This window comes from Hibiscus syriacus, unplaced genomic scaffold (genome assembly GCF_006381635.1).
Source record: "Hibiscus syriacus cultivar Baekdansim isolate YM2019G1 unplaced genomic scaffold, ASM638163v2 tig00013040_pilon, whole genome shotgun sequence".
In the NCBI taxonomy this organism is placed as follows: Eukaryota; Viridiplantae; Streptophyta; class Magnoliopsida; order Malvales; family Malvaceae; genus Hibiscus; species Hibiscus syriacus.
This window is the reverse complement of record NW_024062296.1, coordinates 1972885-1989756: the sequence shown is the minus strand read 5'-3', so window position 1 is coordinate 1989756 and position 16872 is coordinate 1972885. Positions and strand designations below refer to the sequence as shown.

The 16872-nt window shown below is 32.5% G+C and overlaps 1 protein-coding gene and 1 pseudogene across 1 annotated transcript; one reads left to right on the top strand and one right to left on the bottom strand.

The window, feature by feature from the left end:
• The first annotated feature begins 2656 nt into the window (after positions 1 to 2656).
• LOC120205766 lies at positions 2657 to 3200 on the top strand. Its single transcript, XM_039205584.1, has 2 exons — positions 2657 to 3011; positions 3125 to 3200. The coding sequence occupies exons 1-2, from the start codon at positions 2714 to 2716 to the stop codon at positions 3163 to 3165; spliced, it is 339 nt and encodes a 112-aa protein (XP_039061515.1). The 5' UTR covers positions 2657 to 2713; the 3' UTR covers positions 3166 to 3200.
• A 3526-nt stretch (positions 3201 to 6726) lies between these two features.
• LOC120205765 lies at positions 6727 to 7504 on the bottom strand (annotated as a pseudogene).
• Positions 7505 to 16872: the final 9368 nt, after the last annotated feature.

Below are 16872 nucleotides of genomic sequence, written 5' to 3'. Positions count from 1 at the left end.
ATGGCTCTCGATGTGGGGGGTGCTTATCATCCTTCCCATCAAAAAACCGCTTACTAGCTTTCCACCAATCAGTGGCAAGCTCAGCCTCTGTAGGTGTCAGCCTCTGTAATGGATAGTTGGCCTCCTAACAATATAAAAGCTCAAACAAAGTTAAACTTGTACTAGTAATAACTTGTTTATATATGGTATTATTTGTGTGTTAACTTACATCATTCATCGTCATATATAGGAGTAACTCATTCCAATCCAATATGCGGATCCTCTTCCAGGTAATAGCCCTAGGAATATCATTTGATATTTTTATCGCAAATGTCTGCATGCTGGGGAAAGCCTCAAATATCCAAATCTACAAAACAATATAATACACAAACATTAGTAATTGTTAAATAATTAATTATAATTTTGGAAACATTATATAGAAATTCTTACCTTAAAGGCCCAAGTAAAGCCTGTCAAAGTGTATTTAGAACCATCGCCCCGCAAACTTTTTCGGTCCTCAAAGGCAGACGACAACTTCTTCCAGGTAGCTTTCAATAGATATGAACCCCACGGAAACAGGTTCCATGCATTTAGGTCCTCTACCAATAATATTAGGTCCTCAGAGATAGGTTGTCTGCCCTCTTTGCCTAAAAAGCCGGCATGCAAAAGTAATAAATGGCATACTCGGACAACATCAAGGTCATTCATCCGAGTAAAACCATATTTAACAAATAATCTCTTCAAGTCGTCGACGTGTAAACTCAGCTTCGACTTTGCCAGCTCAGGAAAAACCCGAGATAACCATGATGGGCAGGAGATATGACTAGTGTACCGGGTTACTTCATCGTGTTCGAAGCTTAGATTAAGCAAAACTCCTCCCACCCAAAACAAGTATACGCCGGTGTCTGAGGAAAGTGAAACCATATATCTTCATCACCACGTTGTATCCTCTCGGGTAGATCGTTAGTCATGGTCTGAAGAAACAAATGTGTCAACATAGCATCTCCACCCATATGTTGTACTTTCAGCCATGGCCCGAAGCAAGTATCCTCAAACAATTTTCTTTATAGAGGTGTAAGCGTCGACGCAATTTTAGTGGCTAGGCTTAATTTATTCCATAAGATCAATGCAGTCGAAAAAAATTTCTACAAAAACAATAAACATACCAAGTTAGATATACCAAAAACTACAAATTATACACTATAAACAGACATGATATTAAACAGTGAAAACAAAGCCAAATATGTTTCAAACTAGTACGGTATTCATATGCTGTCATTTTTCAATCATAGTTCACAAAATGCGTCAAATAACATTCCAGAAGTAAGCACTTATATAAACATTTAAAAGGACAACATATAGGTTTAGTGCAAGTTCAATGACAACATAAAGAGTAGTAGTTTATTCTTGAAACTTAAATTAGCAACACTGTGAAGTTAATATTTGTCTTTGTTTTTTCTTTTTGTTGAAGTAATGCAATTCATTCAAGTTTCAATTTGCAGAATAAGAGTAGTTTCTGAAACTTAAATTCGCAACACGAAAATGAAAATCGCAACGCGAAAATGAAAATCGCAACGCGAAACTAAAATCACGTTGCGATTTTCATTTCCGTGTTGCGAATTTAAGTTTGAAAAACTATTCTTCTGCAAATTGAAACTTGAATGAATTGCATTTCTTCAACAAAAAGACAAAACAAAGAAAAATACTAACTTCACAGGATTAAAGACTAAACAATTTAGCAGTATTGGCAGCAACCGAATGAATTTACTAAGCAATCTCAATGAAATGGTTAAAATATATATTGAAATTAACAGTAAATTTATCATCAATATAAGAAAAATCTAATAATAATACAAAAAATTTAAAATAAAATAAGAGATTAAAAAACTAACCCTCGGTGGTTGATTTTCCATTTCTAACCATCAATTGGTTGTGAGGGTTGCTCTGAGAGATGGAGATAGACGGATTTCGCCGGATATGGGGACGGATTTCGTCGGAGATGGGGACGGATGTCGCCGTAGAGAGTGAGAGATGGAGATGGGACTGAGTTGTGATTTAGGGTTTTAGGTTATGCTTTGCGATAATACTGTTTACATTTGTGTTGCGAAATTAATATTGTGTTTCGCGTTGCGAATTTGACTTCCACGTTGCGAATTTGACTTTCGCAATGCGAATTTGACTATCACGTTGCGAATTTGACTATCACGTTGCGAATTTGACTATCGCGTTGTGAATGTGACTTTTGTATTGCGATTTACAAATTTGAGTTGCGAATTTGACTATCGTGTTGCGAATTTGACTATCGCGTTGAGAATTTGACTTTTGTGTTGCGAATTTGACTATCGCGTTGCGAATTTGACTTATGTGTTGCGATTTACAGATTCGCGTTGCGAAATTGGAAAATTGCAATGCGATTTACAGATTCGCGTTGCGAAATTGGAAACTGTGTTGCGAAATTGGAGTTCACGTTGCGAATTTGTTGGTCATTTTGGCAAATCAAAAAAAAAAATAGTTAAAATCGTATATTATAATGCATTTTCGGTCACTGAGGTTATTTTCTCATTTTCTTAACCTTAGAAAACAAATTATTCCGTGTCATCTACGACTCCTCCTTCAACCCCTATACATCTCTCACTTCGATGAATTTGTAAACCCTTTCTGGCTTTCTTAACTTTTTTCAAGCAAAGCCGTCTCTCCTGTTACTCTACACTTTCTTTCATTTCTTATTTAAAACATGGAGAATCGTTATCAAATGTTTTTTCCAATCTCTTCTTCCCCAGTAGCAGCAGAAGCACCGTATGACCCTTTTACAGCAAACACTTTTGTACCCAATAATCGTCAAGCTTTCAACAATGGGAAATTTGTTGGGTCTGAAAGTGATGATCAGTTGAAATCATCAGCTGGTGTTGATAAAAAGAAGGTTAGAAAGCCTAGATTTGCTTTTCGAACAAGGAGCCCTGTGATATACTTGACGATGGATATCGTTGGAGGAAATATGGCCCAAAAGCTGTTAAGAACAACAAATTCCCAAGGTACGTTTCACTCTAATTATATTTTATTTCTTTTTTTATTCAAAGGGTGCTTTTGATCTTGATTCATATCATATTTTGGAGAAAAAAAATTAATGTTTTCAACATTGTTGCAGACCCACCATCATTATCCATATATCAGATCCTTCCACAGTAAAGTAATTAACAGTTAAAAGAGTTGGTGAAATTGAAGTTGCTTTCAAAGTTATAAAGAATTCTAATATCCATGGATGACATATCCGTTGCATGCATAAATACAGAAACAAATCCATAAATTATGATTTTCTATAATTATTTGTCTAGGGTTTGATGAGTAAAATTGTACTACTTGCTGTCTGTAACGAGTCCACAAATTCTTCTTGAAAATAATCATGATTTGTCTGAAACACAAGCATATCAAATTAATCCATAATGTTTGCAATGTGTACAGAAGCTATTATCGATGCACAAATAAAGGATGCAATGTAAAGAAGCAAGTCCAACGTCTAAGCACGGATGAAAGTATGATAGTGAAGACCTACGAGGGAATGCACAATCATCCTATAGATAAGGCTACTAAAAATTTTGAACATATATTGAGCGAGATGCATATTTGTACACCCTTTTTCCATGTTTAGCTCTTCATCATCAAAGTTCTACTCTATGCCTTTCTTTATATACCCTAAAATATGTACTTAGATAAAACTGTATTATTTCTTTGTATGTTAACTCTTTTCTTTTCTTTGTGGGACTGAATAATTATTTATGAATATATGAAGGGAATTAAAGCAGAAACCTCATTTTTGAAGTTGTCTAATCAGTAGGATAGTTAGAATAATTTGTGTTTGAAATATTATGGAATTAATCATATTCTCTTAAAGCAAAATTCCCTATCATTTTGATTTCTGTTTCTGTTTCTTTTTATTTTGCATTTTGAGTTTTATTTTTCCTTGAATTTTTTGAAAACAATTAAATATAAAAATTAATATATAATCCAGACTAAGCACGATTCCTTAAATATAAATAATTCTAGCTCCTCTGTATTAAATCCTTGACATTTTCAAAAATAAAAATAAAAGCACAAAGGTGGGTGACATTCTTCAGTCTTCATCACCACATTCTAATGAAGACAACAAGAAAAGTCTTATTCAGAATAATAAAAATAAACTGCAGTCCCCATGCTTTAAGGGTCCAGCCTTTAGTTAATTCTCTGTGTGATTATTACAAGCAACGAAAAACATTCTTTTTTTCACTCAACCTCGTTCCTAGTGGAACCCATCAATAAGAGAAGAGTCTAGTAATACTAATCTCCAAATGCTAATTAAACTATTACTTATAATCTATAAAAGTTGTTCCAGATAATCTCATGATGAATCAGATTGAGGAGATTTGAGTCATGAGTTTAGCACAATGACGGCATTGTCCTTCATATTTTTATATTTTATATAAAATTCCAGTACATTGGAAACTAAGCCTAAAGCAAATGCATGTAGAAAAAATGGCATTAACAATGAACTGAAATCAAGTCATCGTGAGCGAAAAGTCTAAACCTAGGAAAAACACTAGCATAAACTTGAGAGGTGTCAGCCCTCAGGAACATTATAAATTTCATAAACATAAATATACTTAACAAATATGACAATAAGTAGTAAGTACATGACGATTCATAGCCAAGTACTACATGCTTAGGTTCATCAGTTTTATCACAAGGGTGCAAGTCTCATACTTTCCTTAGTCTGTAGTTAATTAAGAACCTAGACATGAACATATATTTAGTCCCTAAACTTAATATCGTACCAACATATGTAATACAAAATCATTACAATCACAGTGATAACCCCGGTGTCACTATAATTACAATCACAATAATAACACCCAGTGTCACTATAATCACCAGGTGCTAATCACAAATTAGGGAACTTGGTGTCACACATGCCTCAATAAAATTTTAACCAACCAAGAAAAATGATCTTCCGGTATCACATATACCTCGGGTATAGATCATGGAGAACTTCGTGTCACAAATACCTCAATATAATTTCCGCTTTCAATATATTACATTGATTCGATGTCATCATGGTCATCAAGTCAAGCATCATTAATATTTAACTATCATAATCAATGTAATCATAACATGCATAAGTGCTCATAGCCACATATAACAATCATTGACTCTCAAGGCTAATCAATTTTAATTTGAGGGGATAAAGTATATCTTTTCTAAAATTGGGGGACAATTTCATAATTATCTCATAAATACTTTAAATTTTATATACAAATTCAATGTAAAAGCAATTATCGTTTGGGGCACAACCCCTCGCATGCCCTTAATAGTTTTGTCCCTGAGGGTAGCTCAAGTACACAATACAATTATCAACACAATCAGGTGAGATCTTCTACTCTCTCCACACTACATAACTCATTCTCTCATCTAGAATGTTATGAAAGGCTAACCTAGTCATTTTACCTCTACTAATTCATTAAACCACTCTGCTCAGGTCTTTAGCACAAGGGCATTTTGATCATTTATACCTCTAAGGTGTCTTCTAGAAATTTAGTGAGTTAAGGCACCTAACAGTATCCCTATTCACACGTTTTATCATTTAGTAGCCCGATATTGAATTAGGGTTGATTATCGTTAACTTTTTAGTCGCTCTCAATTCACCGTTGAATTGGAAGGATGACTTGTACGGTATTGATTTGTCGATAATGACATGGTATGCAGTTCCTCTAACACATTATTCACATTATACATCATCTCACTTGTAAACCTTCCTTTTGCACGATTCTTTGTTCATGATAGATCGTTACATACTCGTTTAGGGCATTTTTGAAATGTCTCACTCACTCGGGTTATTTTGATCAATCACCACTCTTGAAGGTGTTCTTTAATCACATTGGATCATTTCAACCTCTCAAACGTTGAATCTTAATATTGCGAGTCAGTCTTCACCTTTACGAGTCTTAATGAATTCAAACTTAACTTTTTAGGGCATGTTAGATCGGAGTAATGACAGTTGTGACAGTATTAATACCAGAAAATACCTTAAAGACCCCCGATATCGATACAACATGAAAAAAATGAAAAATATAACTATTTCCATGAAGAGTAACAATACTTCATGTGCAAAATGTATAGATTCTTCACCAATTCATTTGATATTGATATCGTTCTTCAAGTATCGATACTTAAGTGTTGAAATACAATAATGAAAAAAAAAACTTTTCAAATATTCTAATTTAACCCAATCGACTCCTAAAATTAAGAAAGTCATTTAAGATCATCTAACACCACAAAAACACAAGGTTAATTATGCACCACCGAAGAAAGTTGTTATGTACACAAGATCATGATAAGTTAATTTAAGTTTTGGGGATCGTAGCATTATCTTAAGAGATTCATTACGCGCATTCAAAGTAGAGTCCTATTTACCTTTAGTTGGATATATAATTTTAATAGAAACTTTATTGATTTATCACATGGTCTGTATACTCTACTTTTGGATATACTTCAACCGTTGTTTTTTTTATTTAAATGTCGGAACTTCATATTTGCAATAATTTCTTGGACATTCAATTTTAATAAGCACAAAGGTTTTAAATTCAACATATTTAGCCATCATTTCCAATTCACAACCAGTTTCAAAACATACAAAACCTCCAATGAATCGAGCAAGTCGGTTGGTGTTCACTGAATCGTCTGAGTTTATGATCTCTTCAGTAAATCATATGTGAAAAACAAAGAATACATCGTTCTCATACCTAGCTGATTGAATCCTGTGTTCTGTATCAGGATGCTAGGAAAAGGAATTACATATATGATCGCATGCGTGGCCTGACTACAGACTGTGCCCCGTCAACGAATATAGTCGTTCCGGTCATATAGCGGGGACCGTCACTTATTAAATAGATAACAGTTGGAAGCCAGATCATTTTTAGCATCCAACCATCTCTGTCATGGAACTGCTTCTTTCACCAACTTCTCTGCCTTCTCCTTTCCAACTGACTTTGGAAATTCATCTTCTAAGTGCAAACCACGAGGTATTGCATTAACCCTGATCTTGTGTTTCCCAATCTCCAAAGCTGATACCTAATAACAACAATGAAAGAAAAACCGAAAGTCATTCCGATATTCCACCACATAGGATATACCAGTATGTTCGTGAAGAGCTAAAGCAAGCAAGATAAGTTTTTGCAGAAAGGAACTAAGCTAAATGACTCAGAGACTCAAAGGAAAGCTCAGGAGTTACTCTAACTAACTGCTGCAATCCTGCCAAACATGAACCATATGCAGCACCTACTTGATAGAGCCCTCTTTCAGCTCCGAGTAGCATAGTCATGAATACGATGGAACCATCCGACTTACGATCCTGCATCCGCCTCCCAACTGCTTTTAGCAGATACCACGGAGCCATAAAATTTATTTTTATGATTTTTCTGAACTCTTCTTCAGCTAACTGCAGATGGTCTTGCATCTTCCCTGGTTCACATAGTTTTCACTTGTTACATTACACTGGAATGAACACAGTAATGAAAGAGATAACCAGAGGACGCAAATATACATTTTGTTTTCTATATGCAAAACACTCAACTTTCCTTGAAAATCACCAAAAAAATTTCACAATCTTTACAGGTTTATAAATTATATTGTTCTTCACTTTATGGTATTGTAACCTGCAACCACGTTTGGCTAAATTTAAAGCAATGCCCACTGAGATTTCATCTCCATCTGAAGTGATCAAACATTCGTTGCTCGATTCTCCATTCTAAATAGCCAACTGCCAATCAACTAAAAACCCCAGAAATCATCAAAAAGCAACTAGATCAAACAGAACCCAGAAAGAAAATCCAAAGCTATAAATCAAAAACACAATACGAAAGTGTTCATTTATTACCTCTATATTGCTTCTAATGAAATGAATCAAAGAAAAGGCTTGTGGAGATTTATCCCTTGTAACTTGCTTTTATAGTCTTAAGGAAATTGTTTCAAGTGTTTGGCTGACAATAAGGCAAAAAAAAAAAAAATCCTATGCATTTTTGGGTGTTCTTTGTAAATATAGTAACGGTTTTTAAAGGTAGATGCTTTCTTAGGAAAAAAACAGTACTTTAACAACCTCCAATCCAAGGATATATTTAATAATATTTTTAGTTTATTTATTTTTGGAAGTTTATATTTATTAGTTCCTGATATCAATTTCTCAATGCTGATTCCGTTGAATATTTCAAGTTTCATTATTTTAAGGTTTTATTACTTTTAATTTTAATTTTTATATTTTATTTTTTTTAGAATTAATAATTTATACTATTTTTTATTTAAATAATTTGGTCTATTTTCTAAATTAAGTTTAATTTTACCCTTAATTATTTTCCTGATAGTAATAAAAAAGATAAACTAGCTTTTTAGTCTCTTATATTTACATTTTTATTAATTTGACTCTTTATTTTTAAAAATAAATAAGTAATAATCACTAATTGAATAATATATGTTTTTAATCATTTATGTGGATACCTTTTTAAGGGTCAAATTGATATAAATTGTAACTATAAAGGATTAAATATATTTAAAAATTTTATAGTTACCAAATTAAATATTAATGACAAAATTAGAAAAAAAATAAAGAAATTCAAATTTTCTAAATAAAGCATAAGAAAGAGACAATTTCGTAAGAATGAAATATACGAGTTAAATTTTAAAGTTTAAACATCTTTATCATATTTAAACTAATAGTTTTGAAGTTGCTTTGTTTTAAAAATATATAACGATTTTTTTGTACAGTTGGACTAATCTTATACTTTCTCTATCTTTTTTATATGAAAACAATTCTCATAATAAAAAAAATGATATATATGTGTGTGTGACAATTCTAAAATTGATCTCTATTAAATGTATCTAAACATATATTATATATTTTTTTAATTTTATTGAATGATTGAGTGTCTATTATCAAATAATAGAAATTTTAGAATATTTAAAATAAATACTACATTTATAATCACCTTAATTTAATTAAAAATATTTATAAAATTCATGTTAAAAAAGAGAAGATAAATCTTGTTATATAATTATTGAGTCAATTAATACCCTGAAGAGAGAAAGGTGGCTGTAGCCTCTTTACTCTCTCTCTTGAATTGACCACTGACCATGCAACTACTAAATCTAGAAAATTCATTAAATAAACTATCAATAATTGAGTCCCAGTTCAAATAATATTTGAATCTTTTATTGTATTATATTCAAGTCAAGCTTTTAATAATAATGCCTTACAAGCTAAACATATAACATTGCATTAATAAAAATACAATATTTATTAGTTTCAATTTGTAATAATTTATGTAACCAATTAATGTTTTATGTAATTATATAAAATATTACAATTAAATAATGCTTTGCGTGATTTCTAAAATAATTATAAAGTTTCAATATTTTTATTTACACTGTACAAGAAAAAGGTATTACACAAAACATTATATATAAATTTGTACAAATCTTATAATGTTTGTGTGGGACAAGATAATATGATGTTTTATATAATAGAATTAGATAAAATATTAAGTAATTACAAGTTACTCAAAAAGCTTTAACCTCTTTTTCCCTCTTTTTTCTCTCTTTCTCCCTCTTTTTTACAACTTCTGTCAATTTTATTGATCAATTCAACTTTTTTTCTTTAATATTATTTAACCGGTGGCAACACCGATTTTAATGATAGTTGTCGTCTGCTGGTTATATTTTTTTCTTTTTCCTTTTTAGTTTTTTAATAAGAATAATTATGCCTTTTTGACTTGTTTCTCTACCATTATGACACGTTTATCACTGTCTTTGTGGTACGTTTTTCTCTGCCTTTTTGGTAGCTTATGGTTTTTTGCCGTTCTTTTCGTTTATCTTTTTTCTCAGGGTTGGATTTGACATCGTCACGACTGATCAATATGGCGCTTATTTGTTATCATGGTGATCTTCCCTGCTTTGGATCCTCATATTGATTTAGATATGCGTTTTGTATTTTTGGATAGTTTTTTCACATCGTTTGACTTTGATTTGTGATTTGTCGGTGGACTTCAGTGTTTTATCTCATTTTATGGTTCGTTTGCCGATGCAGTCAGATTTATTCATATCTTTATTTTGTCCGAGCTTTTTGGTTAGATTTTTTAACCTTTTCTGTTGTGTTAATCGATTGATAGAATCGGCCAAGAGGGGGGTGAATTGGCAATTAAAATTTTGGTGGAAGCTTTTGCAGAAAATTGAAAGTAATTGGACAGTGATTTAGAGTGGTTCGACTTTCTCAACCAAAGTCTACGTCCACTACCTTAGCTATCCACACTAAGGATTTTCTAACAAATTCACTAATTTGTTCTTTCTTTTGAGGCCAAAGAGATAACATTATAACTCCCTCAAGAATATACCCTAATTCTTGAGAACACTCTTTCTCAAAGAGAAGATTACAAATTTGCAAACTTACAAGGAAATCCTCACAAGGTAGATTGTTTGCAGAATTCTAGAACAAAGAAAGAACACTCAAGAATGAATACAATTGAGTACAAGAAGTGTTCTTGAAAGCAAAATGAATATTGAGTGAAAAATAGGCTTCAAATGCTCAAACAATGAGTTTGATGCTTTCTCTTTGATTCTCTCTTGATTCTTGTTTCTTGTTGTTGATCAATGGATTCTAAGCTTGTTTAAATACTCTTTCAATTGATTTTGAATGTTGCGGATGATTAGTGGAGTCAATAGAGATGTTTAAGTATGAACACAATTAATAAAATCAGTTGGGAGCGTCAGTGCATCGATGCATACACAAGGTGCATCGGTGCATCAAGTGCAAAATTCAAATATTTTGACCGTTGGACCCTTAGTGCATCGGTGCACTAAGAGTGCACCGATGCATGAAGTGCATTCGATGTTTCAAAATAGTCTTAGTGCATCGATGCAACAAATGCATTCGATGTTTTTCATAAAACTCTGAGTGCATCGATGCATGGTATGTGCATCGATGCATAAAATGCATTCGATGTTCAATTTATTCATTGGTGCATCGATGCATTGATTGGAGTTCAAAATACTTTGTGAAAATTGTTCAAAAATATATTAAGTATAAAACACAATTTTACACATTTAGTAAGGTTTGAAATTGATCTTGAAAGACTTGGAGTAATAATTTGATATTCGAGTAATTAAATCGAATATACTTAGAAAATCATTTGTAAAATCTTAAAATACATTTAACTTAATTTTTATATCGAAACATCAAAATGTTTTCAACAATCTCCCATTTTTGATATAACAAAACATTTGTGTAATTTTAAGATTTTCTTTAAAAATAAGTTTTGAAATTAATTTTGGTATTACTCCCCCTTACTTTAACACTTTCTCCCTTACACTTTCTCCCTTACACTTTCTCCCCCTTTTTGTTAAATCAAAAAGACTCTAAAACCGATTTAAACAAGGTTTTGAAAAACACATCCAATTGATTATAAGTAGATATAGCTTAAGCTGCTAAGATCAAAGATCAAGAGAAAGGTTAGCCATTAGTTTCATAATTCAATATTCATAAACAATGTGAAATGGCAAAAATTGGTCATGATGCACCTAATATGTAAATGATGCAAAAATAAACATTAAGCTCAAAATGAAAGTTAAAACCAAACCAAATATATAAGCATGTAAGTTCAAATATCCAATCATCTAACAGATTCAAACATCCAAAATAAAACAATCTATGAACATTAAAATGTTTCACAATACAAAGTTATGAGTTCGAGGTTCAGTTCAAGCAAACTAAAGCAAGATAGGTCTAGTCGTCAATAGGAGGATCGGGATGAGTATGATAATGTGCTCGCACTTCAAGTGTGAGACCTTAAGACCGAGTTTGATAAACAAATTACAAAGGAGACAACCATAAACCAAGGTTTCTATATACTTGGAAGGAACAGTGTTTATGGAAACTCACTAAAGATGATCTGTGGCAGATTAATCTTCTTATTATGTTGGATACAATATATCCACCATATATCTATGTTCCTAAAGGAGGAGTACCTACCTCCGGATGGTCTAAACCACCAAGAGATCATATAAAGAAGGAATCTATCACGATGAGTTCTTAGGGTACTCTCACTATCCTTAGACTTATAGGGTGAATCCACAGTCACTTTTTCATTAAACCTGAGTTATCTAGTCAAAAATAGGTAGCAATTGTGCCGGAGTCAATAAAAATGAATTGTCCTAAAAGATAGGATCGAATTCCTATAGTTTCGGATCGGCGCTCGTTTTGGACACATACCACATTGGAATAGAAAAATGCGGACTAATTGATGATAAACCAAAGGTTTGAGTTTCAAGAGTTTATCAAACTTCTAGGATTTAAGAGTAAGAAGATATTGGAAGTCCATATCTTCCATAGCTTGGATCGAAGGGATACGCTCTTCCCGAATTTTGCATGTCTCAAAACAAGTATGGTAGCTATAGTATAGATCTTGTCTATGACCAGGTACGTTAAAACAAGAGTTCATAATGGTCATATTTGGGTCATTTTGATTAGGTGGAGGAATAATAGGTTGGTTTTGACTTGAGCGACTAGAAGATGTCCTGGGTCGTTTAGGATTTGACATGGTTTAAGAATCGGAATAGAATATGTAACCTGTAAATTTACACACATGTATGCAATATAATCAAACCCAAAACTCAAATGAGTCCTCAATATTTCAAGGTTCTCTAAACCGAATCCTAAAGAGAAATTTTTTAAAAAAACTATTTGGAAAATAACATTTGGAAATATCATAATACATATAGTTTTCATGAAAACAATACAATTAAATCGAAAAATCAATAACTTTTGAAAATAACAATTTTTTATTATTTCGAAAATTCAAAAATAATGTTGAAAAAATTGTTTGTTTTTGACGAAATTGATTGTAAAATCTAGTTTAGAATTATACTATAATCAATGCCCAATATAATGTTCATCCTAGAACTAATCTAAACTAGTTCTAAAATCAAAATAGAGGTTTTTGGAAAAAAATACCTTGAAAAATTCGGATTGAGTGGAATGTGATGATGTTTTGCACAATTTAATGATGTTAGGAGGATCTGGAGATGTAGTATGAATGATTTCTGATAAAAAACGAAGGATTTGGAGCAATTTTGAGAGTGAGGAGAGGGAGATGAGTGGTGGCCGAGAGAGAGTTTAAGAGAGTTTTGAGAAAATGAAGAAAAATAGGGGTTTTATCCAAAAACCCGATGGATGCATCAATGCATGTCCTTGTGCATCGATGCACATTCAAGGCGTGCATCGGTGCATCTTCATAATGTATCGATGCACATTCAAAGGGATGCATCGATGCACTTTCATAGTGTATCGATGCATTATGCACAAAAATGTCAAAAATCTATTTTAAACACTAAAAATGCTAAATTAATTAGCTCTAGTGGTATTGGCAACTAATATATTGAAAATTAATCGTGTTCAATCAATCAATTTAATCCTTAAACTACATTTGAACATAAAATTAATTTTCACCAAAGAACATAAACTCCCCCTAACTAATAACAAATAATGCAATCAAAAATTATTATTATAAGCATTTTTCATTTATTCTTAAAAGTGCTAAAAAAAATTTAAACACTTAGTAAAGATAGGTCAGTTAAACCTAATTCTCTTCTAAGTGTCCAAAATCTTTCTTTGTCTAAAGGTTTTGTAAAGATATTCGCTAATTGGTGCAAAGTATCAACAAATTCTAGAACTACATATTCCTTAGTGACATGGTCTCTAATGAAGTGATGTCTTATTTCAATGTGCTTAGTTCTAGGGTGTTGGATGGAATTTTTAATGAGACAAATAACACTAGTATTGTCACACTTGATAGGAATGGTACTTACTTCAATTCCATAATCAAAACGTTATTGTTTCATCCATAAAACTTGTGCATAACAACTACTGACTGAAATGTATTCCGCTTCAGTGGTAGATAATGACACACAATTTTGTTTCTTTGAAAACCAAGAAATTAACATATTTCCAAGGAATTGGCAAGTACTGGAGGTGCTTTTCCTATCTAATTTGCATCCTCCATAATCCGCATCAGAGAAGGCATGCAAGCTAAATCTAGAGTCTCTAGGATACCAAAGTCCTAAACTAGGAGTGTCCTTAAGGTATCTAAAGATTCTCTTAACAGCTAGTAAATGTGATTCCTTAGGACATGATTAAAATCTAGAACATAAGCAAACACTAAACATAATGTCCGGTCTACTTGCAGTTAGATAAAGCAAAGAGCCAATCATTGACCAATATAATTTAACATCCACACATTTACCTCGTTCATCTATGTCAAGCTTTGTTGATGAGCTCATTGCTGGGACCGTCGGTGCAGCCCATGGTGCAGTGGAAACAAAACTCGACGGTCTCACCATCGATCCAAGTATAAAAAACTGAAATCGGGAGAAACAGATGCGAATACTTACAGTGGGTTCCTTGAAAAACAGCAAGGACAACAGTGAATACTGGTTATGTAGATCAGTTCGAATCTTAAGCCTCCACGAAATCACGTCTAAGCCTCTACTCAGTTCACCCGATTGAGAGCAATCTTTGTTTTCCCCAAAACTCTTTTGAGAGAAAACGACTGAAGGTTTTAAGTGTGTGTTATTTAATGGCTGCTAGACCTAACACACCCTTTTATAGCCAAGTTACCCTAATTATATTAGAGTTTTATTATTTCAAATTAATTAAATCTATATTTAATTAATTGAAATTTAATAATCCTCTTATATCCAAGTTACCCTAATCATATTAGGGATTGTATTATTTCAAATTAATTAAATCTATATTTAACTAATTGAAATTAAATATTCAGGATTATTAAAACATATATTTAATTAACTTTAGATATATATTTTAGTAACGTACAACAATTGTACATCTTTGCTCGTTTCAATCCTAGGGTGTGACCTTGTAGGTTCTTGTAACGTTAGCAATAATTATTAGAACAATTCTAATATTACATACAATGAGTGACATCTAGCAATATATCATTGTCACCTAAGTTACAAGAAAATATGATTCGACATATCATCTTGGTGATTACTCTTTTATGTATTACATCCTTATGTCCTTTATATCTAGAATAGGCACAAGTCTTGGAATAGTCACACTTGTATAGCCCATCTATTGTTTCTTGATATATAGAGTAGACTTTAATTAATGAATAGTTTATGATATATCATATCAACTTATTCAAGCATGGCCATGTGTTTCTAGTCTTACTCAATCAAGTAGCATGTGATATATTTCCTATTATGTAAGAATGACAAATCCTATCTTATTCATACACACCCACTACATATATTGAGATATATTCAATAACAGTCTTTATAGAGCAACCAGTTACGGAGCTTGTTTAGCTGCATCAAAATATACAACAAGATATGTTGGGATAGTATTGATCTCAAGTATGAGGATCATACATATAGTCATCACCATGAGCAATGTTATGATTGTCACATAATAATCCAAGACATATGCTCATGGTCGGTCATTCCAATAGATTGTTCTCTAACAATATAATCATGTATCAATTTTGACATCTCTATATCAATAACAACTCATTGTCATCAATCAATAACATGTTAGTCATAAGCGTATTGTTATTGTCCATGCCCATAATAATACTTGACTAGAGATCTTTTAATAATAACAATTATGTCATTATATGGACTTTATTATCTTTCAGTTTATGTTAAACACATCTATATAAATGAAAATAATAGCGGCAATGCCTTTATTCAATAAAATCGGTAAATAAAAGTATTATTACAATCATCATATGATTGGTCTTTGGGCATACTCTAACAATCTCCCACTAGCACTAAGACCAATCACTCACATATCTAATACCGAGTGACTCAGTGTGACGATCATGCCTCTGCAGTGTAAGAGGCTTTGTCAAGGGATCAACAATGTTGTCATCCATGTGTACTCTACATATTTCCACATCTCCTCGATCAATGATCTCTCGAATGAGATGAAAGCGCCTAGGAATATGTTTGGATCGTTGATGAGATCTTGGTTCCTTTGCTTGTGCATTGGCTCCATTATTGTCACAACAGAGTTCTACAGTATCTGATATGCTGGGAATAACTCCTTATTCCGATATGAACTTCTTGATCCAAACAACCTCTTTTGCTGCTTCACTGGCTGTAATGTATTCAGCCTCTGTTGTAGAATCAACTACTGTGTCTTGCTTCGAACTTTTCTAGCTCACAGCACCTCCATTAAGTCAAAACACAAAATCCGATTGCGATCGTGAGTCATCCTTGTCAGTTTGGAAGCTGGCATCAGTATAACCTTTTATACTAAACTCTTCCTCCCCTCCATATACAAGAAATGTATCCTTAGTTCTTCTTAAGTACTTAAGGATATTTTTAACCACAACCAAGTGATTTTCACCAGGGTTTGCTTGATACCGACTCATCATGCTTAGAGCATACGATACATCTGGTCGAGTACATATCATGGCATACATTATAGAACCAATAACCGAAGCATATGGAATCTTATTCATCCGTTCTCTTTCTAGTGGAGTTGAAGGACACATTTCCTTAGAAAGAGAAATGCCATGTCTCATAGGCAAAAATATTTTCTTGGATTCTTCCATACTGAACCTTTTCAGCACTTTGTCTATATATGTACTTTGACTCAAACCTAGAAGTCGTCTTGATCTATCTCTATAGATCTTAACTCCTAAGATATACGCTGCCTCACCCAAATCTTTCATAGAAAACAACTACTTAACCAAGTCTTAACAGACTGTAAAGTAGGTATATCATTTCCTATGATGAGTATGTCGTCTACATACAAGATTAGGAAAGAAACAATGCTCCCACTAGGCTTCTTATAAACAC

What these genes read in the sequence shown, in the direction of transcription:
- LOC120205766 (XM_039205584.1), top strand. Translation starts at nt 2,714, where the DNA reads ATGGAGAATCGTTATCAAATGTTTTTTCCAATCTCTTCTTCCCCAGTA. An exon ending in AAGAACAACAAATTCCCAAG is followed by an intron (nt 3,012 to 3,124) that starts GTACGTTTCACT and finishes ACATTGTTGCAG; the next exon opens with ACCCACCATCATTATCCATA.